Raw genomic sequence first — 25,175 nt, forward strand, 5'->3', positions numbered from 1 at the left:
CACCAAAAGAACACAATACCCACAGTGAAGCATGGTGGTGGCAGCATCATGTTTTGTGGCTGTTTTTCTATTTCAATGGTCTTTATTAAATTTTTTAAACAGTATAAACAGAGGCAATAAAACACGCCCACGCAGGGGCTATCAATTGCACAGATAAACAAAATGCAAAATAAAAAAAAAAGGGAAAAACAATGCTCTAATGCCAACAGGGCAAAAGGTATGCCCACGCAGGGGCTATCAGTGGCACATAAGGTACAAAACAGTAATATAACTGATTATAACAATTAAATGCAGCTGTCCAGTCACACCAAAAACAGAGAGAGAGAGAAAAAAGAAAAGAGAGAAAGAAAAAAAACAAAACAAAAAGGGGTGGGGGGCAAAGAGCAGGGATTCAAGAGCGCCAATACCGAACGCCATTACATCCCCAGACTAGCCGGGGGGAGTGAGGGAAGGGCATATTGCAACCATGGCTCCCATATTTTCAAAAATTTACGTTGGGAGTCGTTGCGGATACTCGACATCTGTTCGTTGAGCATCATAGTGGTCATACGATCCCGCACCCCCTGAAGAGGGACAAACGGACTCTTCCAGGCCTGAGCAATTGTCCTAGTGGCGGATAAAAACAGATAGGAAGCCAACTTCTGCTGGTGAGCTAAGAGGCCCGGTATGGGGCAATGAAGCAAGGCATACCGAGCATCCCGGCGTATGGAGAGATGGAACAAGGTGAAAAGGAGGCCAAATACACGAGACCAAAAACGAAACAGTCTCGGGCATGACCACCAGATATGTAATACATCACCACGATGACCACAACCCCGAAAACATTGATCACTACAGGCAGGGTTAGCCCGGGCCAGCCGAGCCGGAACCCAGTACCAACGAAACAATACCTTATAGGCTGCCTCCAGTGTGGTCGTATTAAATGAGCATTTAGCTATGAGTGACCAGGCCTTATTCCAGTCCTCCGGATCCACAGCCACTCCCAGGTCGCGCTCCCACTGAACAACATATGAAAGAGAAGTATGCGACGAGCGTCTGTTCAGAGCTGCATAAAGAAGGGATATAAGGCCCGGAGCGCCCGGACGCAGTTGGCAGAGCTGTTCAAAGGCAGATTTCTGGTACGGGAACGCAGAAGTACCCCGCAGCGAGAGCAGCCAGTGTCGCAATTGAAGATATCGAAAAAATTCCGCCGGGGGGATATTCCGGGATTCCCAAAGAGAGTCCCAGGTGGGAAAGGACCGAAAAATCAAAAAGTGTCGCACCTGCGAAAAACCATTAGTCACCCACCAAGAAAACGCCCCTGGGTGATCCAAACCCGGCGGGAAAAGAGGGTTGTTAATAATTGGGAGCAAAGGCAGAAAAGGTGACATCAGACCACCAGAGTAACGCACCGAGTCCCAAACTTGTAGGCCATGAAGTAACATCGGACTCAGTGCCATAGGGCGCAGGGCAGGGGGAAGCCATAGAAGCGTCGACAGTGCGATAGGGGCACAATTAGGTAGTTCCAACAGGACCCAGAGGGGGACGTCGGAAGAGGCGTGCAACATAGACAGCGGGGCAATCTGGCTCGCTTGATAATACTTAGTCACATTAGGCACCCCAAGACCACCCTGAAGTCTATGGGCAAAAAGCGTACTTTTGGATACTCTGGGGTGCTTATCGGCCCAGATAAAACGCATTAACTTCGCCTGAAGCAACCGAAGAAAATGAGGGGGAACCCGCACCGGGAGTGTGCGAAAATAATACAACAATTTCGGCAAGATGGTCATTTTCACCGAATTAACCCGTCCTATCCAAGACAGGTGCGGAAATTGCCAAGAATGCATAAGAGAGGATAGAGAGCTAAGCAATGGATAGTAATTCGCAGCAAACAAGGAGTCATAAGTGGGGGTCAAGCGAATGCCTAAGTATTCAAGAGAAGAGGAAGCCCATTTGTAAGGGAAGTGGGATTGTAGGCGCGAAACCAAATCTGAAGCCAAAGTAATATTGAGGGCGACAGTCTTATCCAAGTTGATACGGAGACCCGAAATCAAGGAGAAGCGCTCAAGAACCTGTTGCAAATTAGGAAGCGTCGTCAGGGGGTTAGTAAGAGTCAGGAGGGCATCATCCGCAAAAAGGTTCAGTTTGAATACCTGTCCCGCGTAAGGAACCCCCGATACATTGCAATCGGTCCGAAGCGCCAAAGCCAACGGCTCAAGCGCCAGGACAAAGAGCGCTGGGGACAGGGGGCAACCCTGTCTCGTCCCTCGCCCAATAGGAAAGGGATCTGAAAAATACCCAGCGTATTTGACGGAGGCCGAAGGAGAAGAATACAAGGCCTGAATCCAAGAAAGAATAGAATCCCCAAAACCCCAACGAGACAGCACAAACCGCAGATATTCCCAGGATAGAGAATCAAAGGCTTTATATATGTCTAAAGACAGTAAGAATCCCGGGATTTTCCGCTGTTGCAGAAAATGTATCAGATGGACCACCTTACGAATGTTATCACCCGCCTGCCTCCCGGGGACGAACCCTACCTGGTCCCTGTGGACCAGGCTACGCAAATATTTATTAATGCGGAAACTAAGGATCTTGCCCAATATCTTCAGGTCTTCATTAAGAAGAGAAATAGGCCGGAAGGCTTGCGGTTCCTGTACATCATCGGTCGTCTTAGGAATCATGGCGATATGCGCTCTAAGCGCATCTGGGGAGGGCGAGGAGCCCTGTCGTAACGCATTAAAATACTCAGCCAAAAAGGGCGCCAACAAGGCTGAGAATTTCTTATAATAAAGACCGGAGAAGCCGTCGGGACCTGGGGCCGCGGCGGACCGTAAAGATTTGATAGCTTGGAGCACTTCTGGTACAGTGACACCGGCGTTGAGTGCCACCTGTGCTGCCTCGGATAACCCAGGAAGTCGGAAATCTTGAAAGAATGCCTCTGCTTGAGCCACGGGGAAGGGATCTGGTTTAGCGTAGAGGCGTGCAAGGAAGTCTGAGAAACGGGAAACAATCTGCTGGGGATTAGAAGTACAGCCACCTGTTGGAAGTCGCAGTCGAATCGGTTTATGGGGTTTCCCCACAGAATTGAGTTTCCTGGCCAGCATCGGGCCTGGCTTATTAGCACAGGAATAAAATTTGTGTTTGGTCCAACGCAGGGCCCGTTCCGCCTCTGAAGAGGCAAGTAGGTCTAACTCTGCCGCCAGAGCGTCCCGAGCGCGTTTATGGGCCGCAGATGGAGAGGACTTCCAATGCGCATCCGCAGAGGCCAGGAGAGAATGAAGCTCCAAAAGTCGGCGCTCCCGCTCCCGCTTCCGGACCGCCGCCAGCTGTATAACATGACCCCGCACCGTGGCCTTATGCGCCTCCCATAGGGGCACTGCCGAGGAGACCGATCCCGCGTTTTCCGTGAAGTATGTTCGTAAAAAAAATTCTATTTGTTGGCAGGTAGCCTGAGTGGTCAATAAAGAATCATTGATGCGCCAATGAAATGGGCGCCGTTCTGACCCAGAGAGGGCAAGGAGAAGTACCAAGGGATCGTGATCCGACCAAGGCGAGGAGGGAATAGTTATCCACCTGACCAAGGGAAGCTGCTGAACCTGCATAAATATATGATCAATTCTACAAAAACTATCATGAGGACTGGAATAGAATGTAAAGTCGCGTTCCGTTGGGTGAAGCTCCCTCCAGACGTCCGCCAGCCCCGCTGTCCGCAGGAGAGAGCGCATACGTTCCTCCAGCACCAAGTCATGAGAAGGGGCCGCCCCCCGTGCGCAGCGCCTATCCAATGCGGAATCCAAAGTAACATTTGAATCCCCCAAAACAACAAGAAGACCCTTGGAGTGTCGGGAAACAATGGTGCAAAGATGTGAAAAGAATTTATCCTGAAAACGATTAGGCGCGTAGTAAGAGACAAAAGTAACCTCCTGATCCCAGAGGGTGCCTTGCAGAAGCAGATACCTGCCCGTGGGGTCCGCTATATTCCTAGCACAGACAAAGGGGAGATTGCGTTTAAAAGCGATCAGGACACCCCGACGCTTCTCAGGGGCCGAGGCCGTGTAAAAGGTGGGATAGTGAGGTGAAAGATAACGCGGGGCGGAGGACTGAGAAAACCTGGTCTCTTGTAAACATACCACGTCAATTTGTTGTGATTTGAGGTGATGAAAAACTTTAGCCCGCTTCTGAGGCGAATTAAAGCCTTGAACATTTTGCGAATGAATTTTCAAAAGGGGCGAGGCCATGGCGGCATCAGGGCAACGCGCTCAGCAGAAGAAACCATAAAGCAGCTAGCAATTTCTGCTCCCAATGGCGATCGGACCGTGGCGTCCCGGAACCCTGCAGAAAAAAACAAAAAAAAACCAAAGGAGAAAAAAAAACAAAGAAAGAAAGAAGGAAAAGTACACAAAAAGAATATACAATAGTGCAATCGTGTCACGCCAATGGTGACGTGCATCCTACAAAGGAAGGATACCAGTTAGGGGTGGCTCTGCCACCGGACACATGGCTGCAAATGGAAACATCAGAAACATAAGTCCCCAGGGGGCAAAAGGGCAATAAGGCACTAAACACAATAGAACGGGGTACCAAAGCAATAAAACTAAAGGAGCTAGGCCACCGTGATGACCTCCCCATAGCAACCCAGAGAACCATGGGGCTAACCCCCTCCCACCCAACCGGGCCTACCAGATCAACCTCCCACCCCGAAACCAGAGGGAACCCTCACTCCGTGCTACCAACAAAAACCGGAATACCATCACCCAGGCCCAAAATAGGCTGCGGCAGCAGAAAGTCATAATTCTCGAATCCATGAGGAGACCCCCCCAACCAGGGAAGGAACCCAAGGGGGCACACTGGAGCAGTCCCAACCCGTAATGCTGACAAACTGGGGGAGCCCTAAGGGCCAAACTCACGGTCCCGTCAAGGAAGTCCATCGGTGAGATGATACATGGGAAGTCCAAGACACATCTTCAGCCCGGAGAAGAACAGGAAGGACTTGATCGTGAAGAGGTCTGAGGGAGGGCCCTCTTCCTATTGGATGACCGCTCCCAGATGCGGCTTGGAAGAAGAGGCCTTGCCGGGGATCCAGATGAATGAGCTGGGCTCCGATTCGCAGCCTCAGGCGAAAGAAGGTGTAAAGATTCCAGAAGAGAATGGGCCTCCTCCGGCGTAGCCACAGAATGACTGTGGCCCTGGTAGGTGAAGGTGAGGCGAAACGGGAAGCCCCAAGCGTATTTGATACTGTGTTTCACCAGGACCGAAGTGAAGGGCTTCAATTGGCGACGCTTCTGAAGAGTGGTCTGAGAGAGGTCCGCAAAGAGCTGGTAGCGATGCCCCTGGAAGCTGAGGTCAGGGTTGTTTCTGGCCGCCAAGAGGATAGTTTCCTTAGTGCGGTAATACGTAAACTTGATGATAATGTCCCTCGGGGGCCCATCCGGTCGTCTGGGGCCCAACGCACGATGTATGCGGTCAAATTCAAGCCGGTCAATGGGAACAGCGGGTGTCAGCTCCTGAAACAGAGCTGTAGCAGTGGAAGTAAGATCCGCGACCGTTTCCGGGATACCCCTTAACCGCAGATTGCCACGGCGGGAACGATTTTCGAAATCCTCAAGCCGTAGCAGCGCGTCCGCCAATTCTTTCTTGAGGTCGCACAAATTCTGTTCGTGATTTTCCATGACCATGGCCGCAGCGTCCATCTTATCTTCGAGGTCGTTCGTCCGGTTGCCCAACTCGCGAATCTCCTGCGAAAGACGGTCGGCCAGCTTGGAGGTAGCGGAGGACAACTCGGACTGCAGCATACATTGGAATCGGCGCAGGAGCTCAGCATCCCGCAGAGATGGGATGGGAGACTGCAGGGATGGCTCTGGTGCCAGGTCCTCTACACTGCCAGGGTCCGACCCACCTATGGATGGTGACAGCGGGGGACCCAAAATCGCGGCTGGGGCTCCATCTGTGGTCCCGGGCGGGAGCCGCGAACCCGTGGCCGGGGTCCTGGAAGTCCGCGGCGGCCGGCCCAAAATCGAGGCCCCGGCTTCAGCCGCGATCTCCGGCGGGTAGGCCGCAAACTCCGGAGCAGCCTGCCGGGAGCTGGAGGCACGGGCGGCCGGCGTTTTTTTGCCCATCAGGGCACCAGAGAGACAGGGGGCCAGGGAGGAAACAGGGGGACCCCCCCCCCCCTGAGGAGAGAAAATCGGCCGATGTGTCCGGCGGCCGAGGAGTTAATTTACAAAGCAGCCATCTTGGTTGCTGCTCACGAGCCTGTGGCTGTTTTTCTACAGCTGGAACTGGGGCTTTGGTCAAGGTAGAGGGACTTATGGACAGTTCCAAATACCAGTCAATATTGGTACAAAACCTTCAGTCTTCTGGTAGGAAGCAGAACATGAAGAGGAACTTCATCTTTCAGAATGACAGCGACGCAAAGCATATATCCAAATCAACAAATGGCATCACCAGAAGATTAAAGTTTTGGAATGACCCAGCTAGAGCCCAGACCTGAATAAGATCAAAAATCTGTGGGGTGATCCGAAGAGTGCTGTGCACAGGAGATGCCCTCGCAATCTGACAGATTTGGAGTGTTATTACAAGGAAGAGTGGGCAAATATTGCCAAGTCAAGATGTGCCATGCTGATAGACTCATACCCAAAGAGGCTGAGTGCTGTAATAAATCAAAAGGTGCTTCAACAAAGTATTTAAGGGTGTGCACAGTTATGCAACCATATTATTTTAGTTTTTTTATTTTTACTTCCCTCCACCTAAAAGATTTCAGTTTGTTGTTCAACTGAGTTATACAGTTTATAGGTTACATTAAAGGTGGAAAAAGCTCTGAAATTATTTCTGTGTCATTTCTTTACCTCACAGAAACCTGACATTTTAACAGGGGTGTATAGACTTTTTATATCCACTGTATAGCAGCGTTCACAAAAGTATAGTATCCCAAAAATGCATCGTTAGCAGGATTAGCCCCGACACCTGTCAGCACCTGCATTTAGCCCTTATGCCTAACCCCCCTTTCTCCTCCAGTAAGTGCAGTGTCAGTAGATCACGGTCACTTGATACATTACACACAAAATTGCAGGGTTAGCAAGATCAGGCCTGATCTCTGCTAGCATTAGCAGGTACATTTTTTTGTAGCAGTTCAAGCAGTCCCTGACAGACAGGTGCTTTTTTTCCCCATGATTAACACTAGGTACTATGAATTTAGTGGCCAGAATGTTCAAAGAAAGGTACATTACTGAAGAGGCCTACAGCATTTTGAGTACATCAGATGAGAGTGAAGGGGAAGCCTTACTGACAGAATCAGGCTCAAAATACAAACCTGTAGAGAGCAGCGATACCCTGACAGATGGCTCAGACAATGGAGTAGAGGTCCCTTTCTAAGGTCAGGTTTACCTGACCCCGTTCCCAAGTTGCTGAGGTGTTACAGTTGCATGATGATTCTCATATGCAGCAGAGTGTCAGTACTAGTGCCGCTCTACCGTTTGGTGAACTGGCGAGCACAAGCGGCCTAGTACATCCTGGTCTTAAACCAGCAATGCACAGTCAGTGACGTTGTGAGTCCCCCTTTCACTGCCCAACCCAGAATTCAGGTGGAAAAAGCAAATTTAACACCTCCCCTTTGATTTTTTTGGAGCTGTTTTTCACGGATGATCTGTATGGATTGATTGTGGATCCTGACTCCTGTGATCTACCTGCTTGACTCTGACTACGACTGAACTCCGCCTGCACCGATCCGGCTCTCCCTTTGACTATCCCCTTGCCTACTCCTCTGTACCTGATCCGTCGGATTGATCCTGACCCAGCCCGCCTGACTATTCTACCTCTCCTGCCTGTGACTACCCCTGGCTACCAGCTGCCATGGTCATCCGCATCTCAGTTACACCTCGCTGTTGCTGCACCTGATCACCTGCATACTGCTACCTGCATCCTGGTCTTCAGGGTCTTCACCTGCCAGCTGTCCTAAACCCTTCCTCCAATTTGGATGTACATACCCTCAAATAAAATGAGAGTGTGCACTTTCAGCCCATATCCATTATATAACTATAGTTTGAATATGTTTGGGTAAATACCTGAAAAAAAACAAAAATTGAGCCTGTGTACAAATATATATGGACCTAACTGTAAGTGATTTGGACTTTGCTTGGGTGGTGACACTACTGTGCTGCTCACTTGGCCCCCTACCAGAATCTCTGATATTGCAAAGAAAAATCCTGTTTCTACCAAGGTAGCCATCCTCACACAAAGTGCAGAACAAGGCATAGTAAGACAGTAATAAGGGAAAATCAGCTGCCATGAGACCACAGGCAATTCTGGTGAATAGTCCTGTTCTGTCTGTCTTTTTGGGCTCAACTTCCAGAGTTCAATTTCTCAAAGTAACATGCGACATACAAAAATTGCAGGGAAGCTACGATTTCGCAGCTAGACAAGGAGAAGCAAGCTACAAAATCTGTGCTTTCACGATACACAGAATACAGCAGAAATTTTGCGCTGAAGGTTTTTTTGATTGTTTGTTTTTTTAAAGCAGGGACAATAAGACTACTGTTCTTATAGTTACTCAAAGGGCTACAGTGCAAGAAAAGGAACAAGGTATTTCACTGGTAAACAAGTAGAGAGGTTAAGGGAAAGGGGCCTGCACATTCTCTCAAAAGTGGGGGAAATAATTAAAAAAAGGGAAATGCCTATTAAAAATTAAAACCTTGAACAAGTCAGTTATCAGAAAGGAACCATGTTAAATAAAGAGTGACACAGAAACAAAGATAACTAAAACAGAGTAACTTACTTGTGGGAAAGTATGGGTCATCTGGGTATGTTTCTTTGTCATATAAGAAAGGATGGTATCGTATGATTCCTTCTATTACACCATCAGCTTCAACCAGAGCCTTAAACTCAAAGCTCTCAGAAGCACTGTTAATATACAGTGTCTGCATGTCATTACAGACATCTCTTAAGTTAATAATCTTAGGTGTTTTTCCTTTTTCAAATATGTTGATCTGTAAAAGAATTGAAAACAACTATATTTCACTGAGTGTATTTTCATCTTTTTTCTATGGGAACAAAAAGCAAACATTTTATGATTGACCAGAAGAATACATATAAATGTAAAATTGCTGATGGTCTAGCTTCATCCATAGTTTATAAAATAAGTACCCAATGGTCATCTATTCCAAACCCTATATACAGATTTCATGTGAAAATCACAAATAAAAAAATTGGATTTTTGTACATAAAATCATTTTCTTGGCAGTTGAGGGACAGCTGGGTTATACTGGGGGGATACGGACACTGGCAAACATATTTACAATAAAGTATATATGTAATCTAAAGGAATTCATGCATGTCATCTTATTGCCATTTTAATATTGAGATTTTGAAATACTGTATCTATGAGAGTGAACATCTTTCCCATCTGCGTCAATCATTGTTTTTTAAACAATTTTATTCTTTGTATAAATAAAATATAATTAAAGTGATATTAAAAGGCAGATGTTTTGGTTTACAAATAACAAACAAGTCATACTTACCTTGCTCTGCGCAATGGTTTTCAACAGAACAGCCCCGTTTCTCCTCTTCTTGGGTCCCCTGCCGGCATTGCTGGCCCCTCCCTCCTGCAGAGTACCCCCATAGCAAGCAGCTCGCTCTCGAATCACTGCTCGGCCCCACCCCCACTCTCTCATTGGCTCACTGACTGTGATTGACAGTAGTGGATCGAGAAGGGGCTTAGGTAAGTTTTAGGGGGGGCTGGGGGTACTGCTGCACACAGGTGGTTCTTCAGAATGCAAGAAGAGAAAAAAAAACCTTGAGGCTTTACAACCACCAAGCTTTTATACAGCTTTGTATTGTGTCTTTTAACCCTTTCGTTGCCAGGCCCTGTGCTTGACTTTTAAACCCAGCTGGCTAGACCATTTTTGCAGTTTTTCCAATGCTTTTTTATTTTTATCTTACAGCTTTCAGAGTTTGTAAATGACCAGCAGTTGAAAACACAGCAAATTTTACAAAACTCCTGCTAAAAATAAAAGTTTAACCTGTATTGAGTTAATAAATGTCAATTTTAAATTGCGCCTTTTTGCAAAATGGTGAAAATCGAATGTACACAGAAACGTAAATAACCAAATCTCTCTAAAAATCTGAAGGATTTCATTTTTCCTCAACCGTATTCACCTCCTGGACGTACTTAAAGGTTTTAAACACTGCATGGCCACACTGCTCATTTTGCAATCGTCTGAAATAAGTACTCCCAAATGTTTTCCTCTGTAGCATTGGCCAACACTGTGCCCACAATACTGTACTCTATCAAGGGATTCTTTTCCTAGGTGCATTATTTTACATATAGAAACATTCACCTGCAGTTTTCACTGCTTTGATCAATCTTCCAGCAATACCAAATCACGTTCCATATTAGACATCTCCAGGGATTGAAACCTTATTGCACAACTTTGTTTCATCAGCAAAAAGACATACCTTACCCACTCAAACTTTATTTTTACCACTTACAAATAGAATAAATAGAACAAGATCTAGTACAAAGCCTTGGAACACACCACTAGCGACTGGTCTCTGTTCGGAATGAACCCCATTTACAACAATGCTCTAATATCTATCCTTTAGCCAACAGCACGTCCACAGAACCACCCAAGGGTCAAGTCCTAGCTTGTACAGCTTTTATTTTATTATATAGAACTGTATCAAATGCTTTACTGAAATCAAGAAAATTCAATCAGATTAGTCTGACATGATCAGCCCTCAGTAAAGCCATGCTACTTTGGGTCCAGCAAGGACAGATCATATCAGAATAATCTGATTTAATAGGTTTTCCTATATCACTAAAGTTTTGGACAAAGGTGTTTCTGTGGGCATAGCCTATCCTATCGAAGTGAGCTTTCCTTGGTGAATGCAAAGAAACATTTGAGAGTATTTAATGCAAAAGGGGAAGGCTTAGAAACTCTAGCTTGTAACCCCAAGACATTACACTGGAAACCCATTTGTCTGCAATTTTTCTGGTCCAATTGTTCGCGAAGGCCAGCAATCGTTTTTTTCATTCCGAGCGAGTGGGGGCATTCCTGCACTTAGAAGGCTTAAAGGTCAAATGCTTCTTGCAGAATTGGGCTTAGAGCCATATGCCTGTGACAGACAATATGACTGTTTCTGGAAGGTGGAAGGAGCAGTAGACTTCTAAACCACAAACGTTGCTTTTTTCTTGAGCGGTATTTCAGTCAAAGAATTCTGTAAATATGCACGGATAAAATGCTCAAAACAAGAGAGCTGTGCACAATGGAAATCCTCCAGGTATCTACCTGATGAGGTGGCATCCCCCTGCTCAGAATCCTTATCTTTCATCATGTGGCAAACTCAAACTTAAAGCGTTTGACACACACCTGCCACAGCAACTGCCAGTAAACACAATTCCAACCAGGGCAAAGAATGACTTAACCCCTTCGCGCCGGCGCCTCCCAGCCCTTTAAGGGTTTCAGAAGCTGGGAGGCAGGACGGGGTTTAGGGTCATGTGACCGCCGTGACACGCCATCACGGCGGTCACATGATCGGGAAAGGCCCCGATCGAAAGAGGAGATCGTAACCTTTCCGTGAGTATGGGACATGTGTGCTGGGAGCGCGCAGGGCGTGCGCTCTCAGCACAGTGTCTTTTTTTAATAGACCGCAAATGTGCGGCCGCTCGGCATCTAGGCCCAGACACCGGGAGGCCACACATTTGCGTTCGGCCGGCGTGAAGAGGTTAAAGGGCATTCAGGGACACGACTCCCCATCTGGGGATCACCACCCAGGACCTGTATAAGATCCTATCAATACATAAGGGATTGCAAGAGGTCCAGTATGCGCATCATCAAGTGCCAAACAGCAATTATTATCACTAGCAATACTAGCATTCTTAAGGGCACAGCTATGGCAGTCTGCATTAATTTTTCAGGACAGTGTAATATTACAAATTAAAAATAAAATGTATTTGGTTGATTTTCATATACTGCGAGATAAGCAGCCTATCCATATGCTTAAATGATAAGATATTATAAAATTGTCATGTTTACCTTTATGTCAATGTGGCTGATAAATTTATCTTTGGGATTATTCAGCACATTTCCTCTAGGTCCATGTATGTAATAATGGTAGATGTGCCTGAAGTAAGAAGCTCTTGTTACATAAATATTTTCACAACAGAATTTATGTTAAACTTTTTTATTATTATTTCATTAAGAAAATTTAAAAATAGCAGAACTGTCTTTAAAGAAATGTAAATTAGTATTCAGATATACTCACGACAACTGCCTGACCCATAGATGACGATATTCCTTCAGGTACTGTATGTGGACAGGCTGAATACCAGTAATGAGAACTGTTGTGAAGCTGTCTTGAGCATTTTCTTCCACAATGAGGTCACGCAGATAGCGCTCATCTTCATATAAATGAGAATAATCACCTGGCTTCAAAATCAAACGATAAAAAATAATGGTGTTATAAAAGGAACTTATTCACTACTTAAAAAATTTACAAAATTTTATCAGTTGTCACATGCATTATTAAATACATCCTTGCATAAAAGTTTAACCAGGGCTGTAATACACCAAAACAAAATGTATCCAAGTGACATTAACACCACATCTTCCCCCGCCTCCTCAAGTTCTGATATACGTTACCATATCTACCTTTAGACAAACTCAAACATGTCAGAGCTTGAAGAATTTAGCAAGGCTGTTAATGCCACTTGGATAAAGTTAAAGTATATGTAACCCCTCACCTTGTAAACCAAACCGTTCATTATAAAATTTAAATGAAGGGCAAAACATTTATGTATACATATAAAAAAAAATTATAAAAACTTTCCCCCATTTTTATAAATGATCACATACCCTCTAAGCTCCTTAGGCAGCTGAGAACAGAGAGCTGGGGAAGGAAAAACAGTACTACACTGAGATTCCCAGTGAATGGCTGTGCAGGGAGGGGGGGGGGGGGTGAGCAAAAGTCTGATCAATGAAGGAGTACACACAGTTTCCAGCACAGCTAGATAACTGGCCACAGGTTGCTCTCATGCCTAGTGTAGTTAGTTTTTAACAGAAAAGCAGGAGAGGCTGGAAGCAACACCAGGGATTTCACACAAAGGAAGCAATACAAGGAGAACAGGATACTGTTTCATACAAGTACATGGTGCATTAGGCACATATGAGGAATATGAATGTTGGGTTTATATACTCTTTAACTTCTTGCCGACCGCGCATAGCCGAATGACGGCTTCACCGCGGCCGGCCAGTTCTGAGTGGACGTCATATGACGTCCTCCCAGAACGCGCTCTCCTGCGCGCCCCAGGGGGCGCGCACCCGGCGATCTCCGTGATCGCTGTGTCCTACGGACACAGCTGATCACGTGATGTGGTGAAAGGCCGATCCCACCGGCCTTTTACCACGTGATCAGCGGTGTCCAATGACACGCTGATCACAGGTAAATGCAAGTGCCGGTTCTCGGCTGCACTTTCCTCACGCTGTCAGATCGTGAGGAAAGTACTGCCGAGAACCGGCAGTTGTCAGAGCGGGGATCGGCACCGATCATCAGGGCACTGATGATCAGTGCCCTGATGATCGGTGCCCAGCAGTGACACCCGCAAGTTCCGCCCAGCAGTGCGCCCACTAGCCCCGCCCACCCGTTCCCAGCAGTGCCCCCACCTGTGCCCAGCAGTGCCCCCACCTGTGCCCAGCAGTGCCCCCACCTGTGCCACTCTGCACTGCCACCTACCTGTGCCCAGAAGTGCCACCTACATGTGCCCAGCAGTGCCACCCACCTGTGCCCACCCACCAGTGCCACCCACCTGTGCCCACCAGTGCCACCCACCTGTGCCCACCCACCAGTGCCACCCACCAGTGCAGCCCAGCAGTGCCACCCACCAGTGCAGCCCAGCAGTGCTGCCAGTCAGTGCCACCAGTCAGTGCCCAGGGGTTGTGCCAGTCAGTGCCCAGAAGTGATGCCAGTCAGTGCCGTCTATCAGTACCCATCATCAGTGTCACCTATCAGTGCCGCCTATCAGTGCCGCCTATCCGTGACCCCTAATTAGTGCTGTCTAACAGTGCCGCCTATCCGTGCCACCTCATTAGTACTGCCTATCAGTGCCCTTTAGTGCTGCCTATCAGTGCCCATCAGTGCCGCCTATCAGTGCCCATCAGTGCCGCCTCATCAACGCAAATCAGTGAAGGAGAAAAAATACCTGTTTGAAAAATTTTATAAAAGAAACAAATAAACTTTTTTTTTTTTTCAAATTTTTTGCACTTTTTTTAATTTATAGCGCAAAAAGTAAAGCGCCCAGTGGCGATTAAATACCACCAAAAGAAAGCTCTATTTGTGAGAAAAAAATGATCAAAATTTCATATGGGTACAATGTTGCATGACCGCACAATTGTCAAAGTGCGGCAGCGCTGAAAGCTGAAAATTGGCCTGGTAAGGAAGGGGGTATAAGTGCCTGGTAGGCAAGTGGTTAACTTAATGCTGGACTTGCAGAGTGTGCGATTACACTTCACATTGAAACTGGAAAAGAATAGGATGATGGAACAAAGCCTCTGGTTTGGACAGCATCCTAATTCTTATGAAAACAGCCAAACATGGGGCATAAGTGATGCGGTGTTTAAGTGAAGTTACCAAAACCCAAGTTTTTAGCAAAACAAGTTTCAGGTTCACAAATGTCCATTCCATTATGACAAAAAAAAAACTGCTGAAAAACACTTTTCTCTTGTTTGTTAACTTTTACTTTTTATCAAGACCCACCTATTCTTAAAAGGAACATGTTGGGTTCATAAATTTAAAGAATAGCTCCACTTTTGTTGAGAAAACATTCTCTTCTGGGTAATTTACGTACATTGCAAGGATTTGAACAATCTTGTTGCAGATTCCTACCTGTTGTTATTCTTTATAAATAGCGGTCTGTGTCCCTGTGCAAAGCAAATCTACATGGGAATGAATTCATAATAATCAATAAGCTGCTTCACCTGCAGGTCTGCATCCCTTTAGGCTAAGTTCACACCTATGCAGGTTGCGTTTGAGACGTTTCTGCATTGCGTTTTTGCCACGTTTTGCTTTTTTTATTTCTTTTTTTGCTAGGAAGATTTAAAACGCAAAACGCCGCAAAAAGCGCAATACATGCTGTCATGGTATAGGGGCCCTGCCAATTATTAATTCTGCTTAATCCTCTCATTAATCCCTTGTGCCAAACGTCCCCAGATTTAATTACAGTATGGCCTCCGTGTCATCCGGCCAAATGGCCCAAATTCATTTACTGTCGTTTTCTCCTCCCTGCCAGCTTGCTCAATTGTCCACAAATTTCATTAAACTCTTATCTCCACCAGGTCCCCTTGATGTCCCCAGGGGCCCAGTGTCATCCTGGCCCCCTCACTGTTGTCCCCTGTCTCCAGCCTGTTTCTCTCCCCTTGCCAAATGACCCCCCTCCACCGCTCATCCTGCCGCGCAGGATGAGAGGTGCGGCTTTCAGCACCCCTGCCATTATCTTCTCCTCCGGCAGGGCCGGAGAGGAGAAGGTAGCGAGGTTCACACCTCTCCACGGAGAGGTGCGAACCTCCTGCGGGGATGTTCCGGGCTGCGGCGTCTGACTGACGCCACCCCAGCCCTGTCATCTGCAGCGCGGGCATGGGAAGTTCACACAGGACAGAACACACAGAGTAGATGGCAAACACACAAAGCTTTATTGAGACAAAAAGATGACAGTCACTCAATGGAGGGGTTGCAGGGAGGGTGACCTCGCCAGTAAGGGGCAGCAAGGAGGGGCCAAAACACTTGTAGTCCAGTACCGAGAGCAAAGGAAAAGTCTCTGTAGCAGGTTGTAATCCAACAGGGGGGGTGGTGGGTCATCGCAGGAACAGTTCAGGTAAAGCAGGGGAGAGCGTATGCTCACGGATCCAACAGAGTGCCTGGTCTCCCAGGGATAGAAGGTAAGACACAGGTACCTGTTGGGGTCCGGAATAGGCGGGTGTTCTCTCCCCTGGACTGGGGTCTCAGGCAGCTGGAAGGCGGTCTCTCCCCTGCACTGGGGTCTCAGGCAGCTGGCGGGCAATCTCTCCCCTGGCCTGGGGTCTCAGGCAGCTGGCGGGCAATCTCTCCCCTGGACTGGGGTCTCAGGCAGCTGGCGGGCAATCTCTCCCCTGGACTGGGGTCTCAGGCAGCTGGCGGGCAATCTCTCCCCTGGACTGGGGTCTCAGGCAGCTGGAAGGCGGTCTCTCCCCTGGACTGGGGTCTCAGGCAGCTGGCGGGCAATCTCTCCCCTGGACTGGGGTCTCAGGCAGCTGGCGGGCAATCTCTCCCCTGGACTGGGGTCTCAGGCAGCTGGCGGGCAATCTCTCCCCTGGACTGGGGTCTCAGGCAGCTGGCGGGCAATCTCTCCCCTGGACTGGGGTCTCAGGCAGCTGGCGGGCAATCTCTCCCCTGGACTGGGGTCTCAGGCAGCTGGCGGGCAATCCCTCCCCTGGACTGGGGTCTCAGGCAGCAAGTGGGCAATCTCCCCCCCTAGACTGGGGTCTCAGGGAGCTGGCAGGATATCTCCCCTGGACTGGGGTCTCAGGCAGCTGGTGGGCAATCTCCCCCCTAGACTGGGGTCTCAGGCAGCTGGAAGGCAATCTCTCCCCTGGACTGGGGTCTCAAGCAGCGGGCAGGCAATCCTTCTAGGCTGGGGTCTCAGGCAGGGCTTGGATGCGGTCCCCCTCTTAGCTGGGGGTCTTGGCAGAGTCTGGCCACGAGGGTCCCGCTGCAGCTGGGCTCCCTCGGTGGCTGCACAGCGGAGAAGATGACCGGAGCGCCCGGCAGGACGGTCCCTGGTCATCTTGGCAACCGGGGCAGGCTGGAACTGGCGTGCCTCGTCGCCTGGCAACGAGGCACGCCCCCTGGACACGGGCCGCTCTTCTCGTGAGCGCGACCTTTGTCCAGGGACCTTTGTCTGGGAACAGCTGCGGATGACAGGGCTGGGGTGGAGTCAGTCAGACGCCGCAGCCCGGAACATCCCCGCAGGAGGTTCGCACCTCTCCGCGGAGAGGTGTGAACCTTGCTACCTTCTCCTCTCCGGCCATGCAGGAGGAGGAGAAGATAGTGGCAGGGGTGCTTAAAGCCATACCTCTCGTCCTGCACAGCAGGATGAAAGGTGGAGGGGGGTCATTTGGGAAGGGGAGAGAAACAGGCTGGAGACAGGGGACAACAGTGAGGGGGCCAGGATGACACTGGGCCCCTGGGGACATTAAGCAAGCTGGCAGGGAGGAGGAAACTACGGTAAATGAATTTGGGCCATTTGGCCGGATGACACAGAGTACATACATTAATTAAATCTGGGGACGTTGGGCACAAGGGATTAATGAGAGGATTAAGTAGAATTAATAATTGACAGGGCCCCTATACCGTGACACGTTTTTCTGCAGCATTTCCATTGAAGTCTATAGAACCAAAAACGCAACTTTTTCCGTAAAAAAAAAAAGTCACTGACCCTTTCCAAAAAAGGCACCGGGTGAAAACACGTAGATGTAAACATGTATTATAGAAAATCATGTTAAATAGACTGTACTGAGTCTCTGCAAAACGCTGCAGAAAACGCTTAGGTATGAAGCTAGGGTTAGACGGGGTTTCCCTTTGAGAGCATATAACCAAAAATTATGTTTTTGTTGCAGGGATGTCCAAAATATGTCTTGTATGTTAGTGCAGAGTTCTGGGAAAATCAGGAAGCCAATCACACAAGCAGAGAATGACATTGGCACCTTTGGGGGGCGGGGGGAGCAGGTACCCGAATTTGACATGTACCGGCTCCCAATTGCGGTCGGACTGCCTAGGCGATCAGAAACGGTCCTCCCTCCTTCCCTCCCCGTAGTCTTCTGGGACACGTGACAGGTCCCAGAAGACTACAGGACTATTCATGAAGCGCAGCGCTGCTCGCGCATGTGCAGTGGGTACCCGGCTGTGAAGCTGCAAGCAGTCTCAGCTGGGTGCTCACATTGAAGATGCCGGCCTCCAGGAATACAGGGCGGCAGGTGAAACAGGCTGCGGGGGGACACACCATGGGACCGAGGGACAGGTAATTGGCTGTTTTTTAAAAGTCAGCAGCTACAGTTTTTGTAGATGCTGACTTTCATTTTTTGACAGGATGAGTGGAACTCAGCTTTAATTCTATTAGCTGACAGATCACTGTGCTATGCTACAAAAAAAAAAAAAACACTCAGAAAAAGAGAGACAATGTTTTTGTATGCAGGCAGGCTTACTACAGAGACACAGTGCATATCTGAATTCTGGAGGAAAAGTCAAGGGACCTGTAGGAAAGTTATTGCCTGTCATACCATCTCATTGTAACTGTGCTACAAACGCCTGTTTATAGCACCACAAAATTATAAGGAAAATAGTTTCCAATAGTCTATGAAGATCTTCACATTATGGCTCAGGCACGTGTGCAGTTTCACAATGCAAAACATAGGATCTGGCTGCAACAAGATCCTACGATTTACTTGTCCAAACCAGCCTCTCTCAATTAGAGTGCCTCCAGAGGTGCCGTGGTGTCCTGGCAGAGAAAGGCTGTCAGTTGAGCCCAAGCTCCCGATGCCCATCAGCACTGTATGTCGGTACTGGGAGCCATCAGACCGCTAAGCAAAATGAAAGCAAAGGGAAGGGGAATGCCTTCTGTGCTCTTTTTTTTTTACGACTTGTTCATAATGGGCAGCACAGTGGCTAAATGGTTAGCGCTTCCACCTGTCCGTACTACGGTCGTTGGTTCCAATCCCAACCACAGCACCACCTGTCTGGAGTTTGCATGTTCTCACTGTGCCTGCGTCGGTTTGATCTGGGTTTTCCAGTTTCCTCCCACACTCCAAAGACATGCTGGTAGCTTAATTGGATTCTGTCTAAATTGGCCCTAATATGTGTATGTACTGTATGAATGTGAGTTAGGGACCTTAGGATTGTATGCCCTTTGAGGGTTAGGGACTGATGTGGATGCATTATATATTTAAAACGCTGCGTAAATTGATGCCGCTATATAAGTACCTGTAATAAATAAATAATAGTAGTGAGGACTGCTGCTGCTCTGAAAAGCAATGTGTGCACTGATCACTTTTCAGAGGTATTTGACAGGTGGTAAAGAGGCAATAATTGCTTTAACCCTGTAAAAAGCAGCATCAGCTGCGGCCACAGCATGTGTATACCCCCAACTGCTGCTTCCTCAGCTAAAAGGGGGAGCAGCTGGAGGTGGTAAAAGTAGCTCAATTGCATGGTATACCACCACAACCTCACAGGTGAACAAGCTCTTGGTTCACATCTGTATGGCTGTGTGTAGGGAAGCTCATTTATTTCAATGGGCTGCCTTACCCGCAGAAATGCAGGGAAAGTCGTCCCTGACCCTTTTTTTTTTTTAAATTGCACACCTAAAACACCCCGTGTTTGCCAATGTACCCCTAAAGGGCAGAGCATTTGTCTGCATGTCAGGAATGAGCACGATTTTGCACGCATTCTGTGACACACAGTAACATGAACCAAGCCTTGGACAGGGATGCCTCGTGATTGAAAATACTTTTAAAGGGCGCACCGACTGGAAAAAGGTTGAGAAACACTGGTTGAAACATTGCACGTATGTAACATTTCTTTAATGCTTACATGTTTAATGCAGGTAGCTGCAGCCACCTAGTGCCCTTCATTACTAGGATGCTGGTGGCTCTTGTACCTAAATAGAGCACATTTGCATTGTACACATGTAAACATTAACACAAACATTTACAAGCACATAACGTAAAATACAGTACATAGGCAGGACCATGGAAGCAGACTTTATAAATCTGAAAACAGCAGTGTTACTGATCTTCACACAGTTTTGTGCATGGGGCCATAGCAAACCATGCACTTGCATTCAGATCCAATTAAAAAGTCCATAGTTTGTCGTTTTTTTGACAGGAACAATTGATACTGTCCGTGACACTTTTTTTATTTGCACGAACATACAATTTTGAGGCTACAATCACCTCAAGCACAATGGAAGATTGTGTTTTTGAGAAATCCTGCTTGGTGCATCTTACACACACTACATTACAAAGGGCCCTTCTGCCAATTATTGGTACACTGGTTCACTGTGCAGCATTACTTGCACAAATGTGATGTGAACTAAAGTCATCAGAAGGAAACCTAACCTGCAATCCCATTACAATAGTCAATGTGTGTAATATGCAAAAAAACAATAAAAAAAAGTCAGAGGCGCTTTAAACTGTGGGCTTCTGATCTGACACTACAAAAAAAAATTATTCAAAGTCACCATATTGAAAAAAAAAAAAGACAAAGCATTAGCAAAGAAAGAAAAAAACATGTAATTTTTTTTTTTTAACCACCTAAATACTGGACACTTTCATCCCCTTCCTTGCCCAGGCCACTTTTCAGCTTTTATTACTCTTACACTTTCAGCTGAAAATAGGTCACATCAAATTGCACTCCTGTGATCCACAGGACAGCCAAACAAGCTTTGGCCGTACTTCACCTTTAACCACTTTAATAAATTTTGTAATGAGATTAGTGATGGAGATGGAGCAGTACCCAAAAACTCATAGTGCAAGCATCGCCCCAATATCTGCACCTCTCCTGCTACTTATGAATCCCCACCAGTCATCAAATCAACAGTCATCAAAAGCGCAGCTCTGAAATGAGGAAGACTGCCTCCACACAGAGTGAAAGTGAAAAAAGTATAGTAAGTCATTACAGAGGAAATTATCAACTTTAGGATTCTTACAGGCAATAGTGGTGACTAATCCTTTGCCCTCTGCTTGCCTATTTTTGGGCTCAACTTCTAAAGCGTAGGTCTTTTTTAACATTTACACATACTATACTGCATAGCACATGTATGAAACCAACACAGCAAGCTACTGTTCAAACTGAAAAATTTTACCTTTCTGTTTGTAATAAAGCCACTGTAAATAGATTCTTTATTTTTTTCTTTTTTCTCAAAATCTTCTTTGGAAAGCAAAAATTCATGAACATCTTGTGAATCTGATTTCTTGGTTATAATCTTAAAAAAAAAAAAAAAAACACTAATATTTGAAACATGCTACACAGCCTACTTATGGGATCATGGACTATCAAACCTACAATCAATATTTAAGTAATCATTATAAAGGTAAAATAGAAAGATATATGTTAAACAATTAAAGCTGATCTCCAGACACAGCTAATTTTCGGTGAAATGCATGCCTCAAATGAAGCACAAACTGATATAAAACCATTTTGTATGTTACATATGCCTTTTGTAGAAATGTGTCCTTATTGGGCTACACATACCCTGTGCAGAGATACTGTAATGCCTAGTACACACGATGAGAAAATCAAACGAAAAATACTTCTTTTGATCATTCAATAATCTAATCTTTAGTGGACAGTACAGTGGCTAAATGGTTATCACTTCCGCCTGACTGTACTAGGGTCGTTGGTTTGAATCCCAACCATGTCACCACCTTCCTGGAGTTTTGCATGTTCTCCCTGTGCCTGCATGGGTTTTCTCCCACACTCCATTGGATCCTGCCTAAAATTGGCCCTAGTATGTGTATGTATTGTAGAAGGTGCCAAGGATACATCCTGGAGGGGCGTTATTTACGTTCCTTTTGAGAGGTTCTCAGCCCTAGCTGAGAGATTTCAGGGAAATTGGTTAGCAGTTTCCCCTGTGTTTCTTTATTTTGGTATGGGTCCTTGGAATCTGGAGATTTTAAGAGTTAATGGGAGGGATGAGTCTCCAACCTCTCACCACCGGAGCCGAAGGGTTAATGGCCTCATCTGGGAGGAGAGGTGTGTTAATGGCATAGCCCTCACCTAGCAGGGGGGCTGTGTGAGCTGTGTGTGGGAAGACACATGGCTGAAAAACAGTGTCTGCTCCTAAACTGCTGAGCCATTTTGCTGGAGTTGCTATGTGCTGTGTTTGACTCTCAGAGAAAGGCAAGGACACAACCCTGGATTGACAGTTCCATGGAATTACCTGTTCTGTGGATGGCAGTAAGCCACAAAGTTTATTTTGGGTTAAGGACTGTTTTTTTGTCTGCTCTAGACTTGTGTTTGAGTCCCTGTAGAGGCTTAAGGCCTATTACCCAGCTTTTGGAACAGTTTTATTTCTTTTTGCTGCCAGAAAGCTGTTTTTGTTAATGTTATTTGGAAAAATAAAGACGGATCTTGATTTTACATGGCACCAGTGTAAGCATAATCCCCCAGAATATCACAGTATGAATGTAAGTTAGGGATCTTAGATCATACGCCCCTTGAGGGTTAGGGACTGATGTGAATGTACAAAATATATATGTTAAGCGCTGCACTATAAAAGTACCTGAAATAAAAAAAAATAAATAGTGCAAAGTTTTCATGTGAAATTATCCAAAGGGACAAGCACAAAAATGTTTCTCGTGCGATAACAGAACTATTTTTTTATAGAATCGAGCATGCTCAGAAATGAAAGAATACATTACAATACATTACTTCTGAAATTGTATTCTGTCATACAAGAATTTCCGAAACTTTAGTAACCTCTATTGTTAAGAGACTAACATGCAAAAAAAAAAAAACCCACGATCATTCGTTTGATATTCTTGTTGTGTGTATGAGGCTTAAGTACTGCAGGTGATTAGTTCCTCCTGACTCTTTATGTCACTTTATGTCACTTGCTAGTGACGTCTGTGCTCTTCAGAAAACTACATTTCCCAGGATTACCAACATTTGCATTCTCAAATTTGAAAGTTATAATTTTTTGGGGTAGGGAGGGAGGAGGTTTAGGCAACCATCAGTATTGGACTCATTTTGTTTGATTTGCATATGCTGCTAATTAGAGTTAGCGTTAAAAGGCATGTCTAACAGAATATATTCTATACTAAACCTTTCATTTTACATTACCAAATACACAGAATGAATACGAGCCAGCACACTTACGCGAGTGGACTGGCCAATAAAGAAAACCGCTTGTTTTCCTCCCACTCCAAAGTAGGAAATATCACTGTTCAGACTGCGCATAACTGGAAGAGGGCGGATGTAACTTTCTTCATCACTTAGGAAAAATACAACAAAATTACTGGAACTGAAATTTTAGAGAACCTAACACTACTTTAGTTTATAATTATATGATACTAAAATTAGTAAAAAAAAAAAAGGTACTTTACCAAATAAATTTACAAAAATTACAGACTCCAGGTTTTTATATAGGTCACAAATATTAGGTCTCTTTGGTCATGTTTGCTACTATGCTCCCTGCAGTAGACATTACAATTTGGAACTGTCACACTCCCCTACTGAACGTCAAGTGAAATAATAAATAAATGAACAATAGTGAGCGCTCATCTTTAGATTCACTGTATTAGATAAAGACTGTACTCATGTTCAGAGCAGAGAGTCTGGAGATTACGCTGCCATCATCAGGTTACTGGCCAAAAGGTGGGAAATCCCCTCCTAGGCATAACCCATTCCCGTCAGGAAAGGTTTCAAAGGGGCATGATCTCTTTGTCCCATGATGTACTCCAAAAAAAAAAAAAACCTGTAGAATCCTAATTTCTTTATCATACATCACTGAACACAGATGTGTTCAAAATCCTTATGACAGAGATGTCCCAAAACCATAAATCTGAGGAAAGGGCAACACAGCAACAGGCCCCAAACAACCCAGAACATGATAATGCAGCAGCTTGCAACACATGCCCACCAAAGGTGTTGTTCTCAGTGGCTCTAGCACCCACCTGGTAAAACTTGGTGAAGATATGAATGGAAGACCAGGTAGTGGCCTTACAAACTTACGATTAGCCCAGGAAGCACCGACACTCCTGCTGGAATGAGCTGTCACTGGAACTTTTCCTTTTAACCAGTAAGCCTGAGAAATAAGCTGATGAATTCATCAAGAAATTGTATACTAGGAATATGAGCGTCTGTGGTTTAGGATAAAAGGATGGCAACACAATGTCCTGATTGAGGCGGAAATAATAATAAATAAATAAAAAAAAAAACACCTAAGGTAAGAGAGACATTTTAGGCCAAAGAACCACCTTCTTGAAGTAGATCACCAGGAATGGTTCTTTAATGGAAAGAGAAGCCATTTCCAAAACTCTACAAGCCAAAGTAATGGCGACCAGAGAAGAAAAGACCTGGATGGGTACAAATAAGAGATTTGTGTAATACCACTAACCATAACATACAAAGCCATCCACAACACTACCCCTAGCTACATCACCAACCTCATCCTCAGATATCATCCAAATCACCTGCTCTGCTCCTCCCAAGACAACTTACTCTTTAGCTTCCTTGTCACCTCCTCTCACGCTTGCCTCCAGGACTTCTCCCAGAGGATGGGAGAGGCTCTGAATTCCCTACCGCAGTATGTCCAGTCAGCCCCCACACTGTCGGCCTTTAGGCAATCTTTGAAAACTCACTTATTCAGGAAAGCCTACCCCACCTCCACCTAAGAACTGTACTTGAGCCACCTCCATCAGATCTCCTCCCCCTTCCTTCAGATTGTAAGCTCCATGAGCAGGACCCTCCTATTCCTCCTGTAATGAAATGTATTGTAATTGTACTGTTTCCCTTTATATTGTAAACCACTGCGCAAACTGTTGGCGCTATATAAATCCTGTATAATAATAATACCAAAAATACCAAGAGACAGACTCCCACAGAGTCAAAGGAATTCTGATTGGTGGAACAATATGCATGACACCCTGCACAAAGACATGCACCAAGGAAGCAATCAGCTGCAATTAAGAAGAAAAAAAAAAAAGGCTAAGGTCGAGGATCTGACACTTCACTGTACTCAAAGGCGATCTCAGATTCACTCCAGTTCGAAGAACAGTCAAGATGCAATCTACAACATGCCTGAATGAAATACCCTAGTCTCGCACCAAGCAAATTACCGTATTTTTCTCTTCATAAGACGCGCCTAGGTTTTAGAGGAGAAAAACAAGAAAAAAATATTGTGAGCCAATGGACTGCAGACATAGTACAGGAAGTGACCAGACACTGCGGACACGGTACAGGAGATGACCAGAGATTGCAGACAGTACAGGAGATGACCAGAGACTGCAGACACAGTACAGGAGATGACCAGAGACCGCAGACACAGTACAGGAGATGACCAGAGACTGCAGACACAGTACACAAGAAGGACCAGAGACTGCGGACACAGTACAGGAGATGACCAGAGACTGCAGACATACTACAGGAGATGACCAGAGACTGCGGGCATAGTACAG

The 25,175-nt window shown here is 46.1% G+C and overlaps 1 protein-coding gene across 1 annotated transcript in view; it reads right to left on the reverse strand.

The window, feature by feature from the left end:
- SMCHD1 (structural maintenance of chromosomes flexible hinge domain containing 1) overlaps positions 1-25,175 on the reverse strand; it is a 408,526-nt gene that overhangs the window by 331,799 nt on the left and 51,552 nt on the right. The window contains exons 6-10 of the mRNA XM_089678219.1: positions 22,876-22,990; positions 20,861-20,980; positions 12,241-12,404; positions 12,012-12,099; positions 8,753-8,963 (exon numbers count right to left, since the gene is read on the reverse strand). Of these exons, the coding sequence (XP_089534345.1) occupies positions 8,753-8,963; positions 12,012-12,099; positions 12,241-12,404; positions 20,861-20,980; positions 22,876-22,990 (698 nt within the window). The remainder of the gene's footprint in view (positions 1-8,752; positions 8,964-12,011; positions 12,100-12,240; positions 12,405-20,860; positions 20,981-22,875; positions 22,991-25,175) is intronic.

The sequence above is a fragment of the Staurois parvus genome, unplaced genomic scaffold (assembly GCF_062004578.1).
Source record: "Staurois parvus isolate SC_StPar_1 unplaced genomic scaffold, SC_StPar_1.0 ptg000015l, whole genome shotgun sequence".
NCBI lineage: Eukaryota > Metazoa > Chordata > Amphibia > Anura > Ranidae > Staurois > Staurois parvus.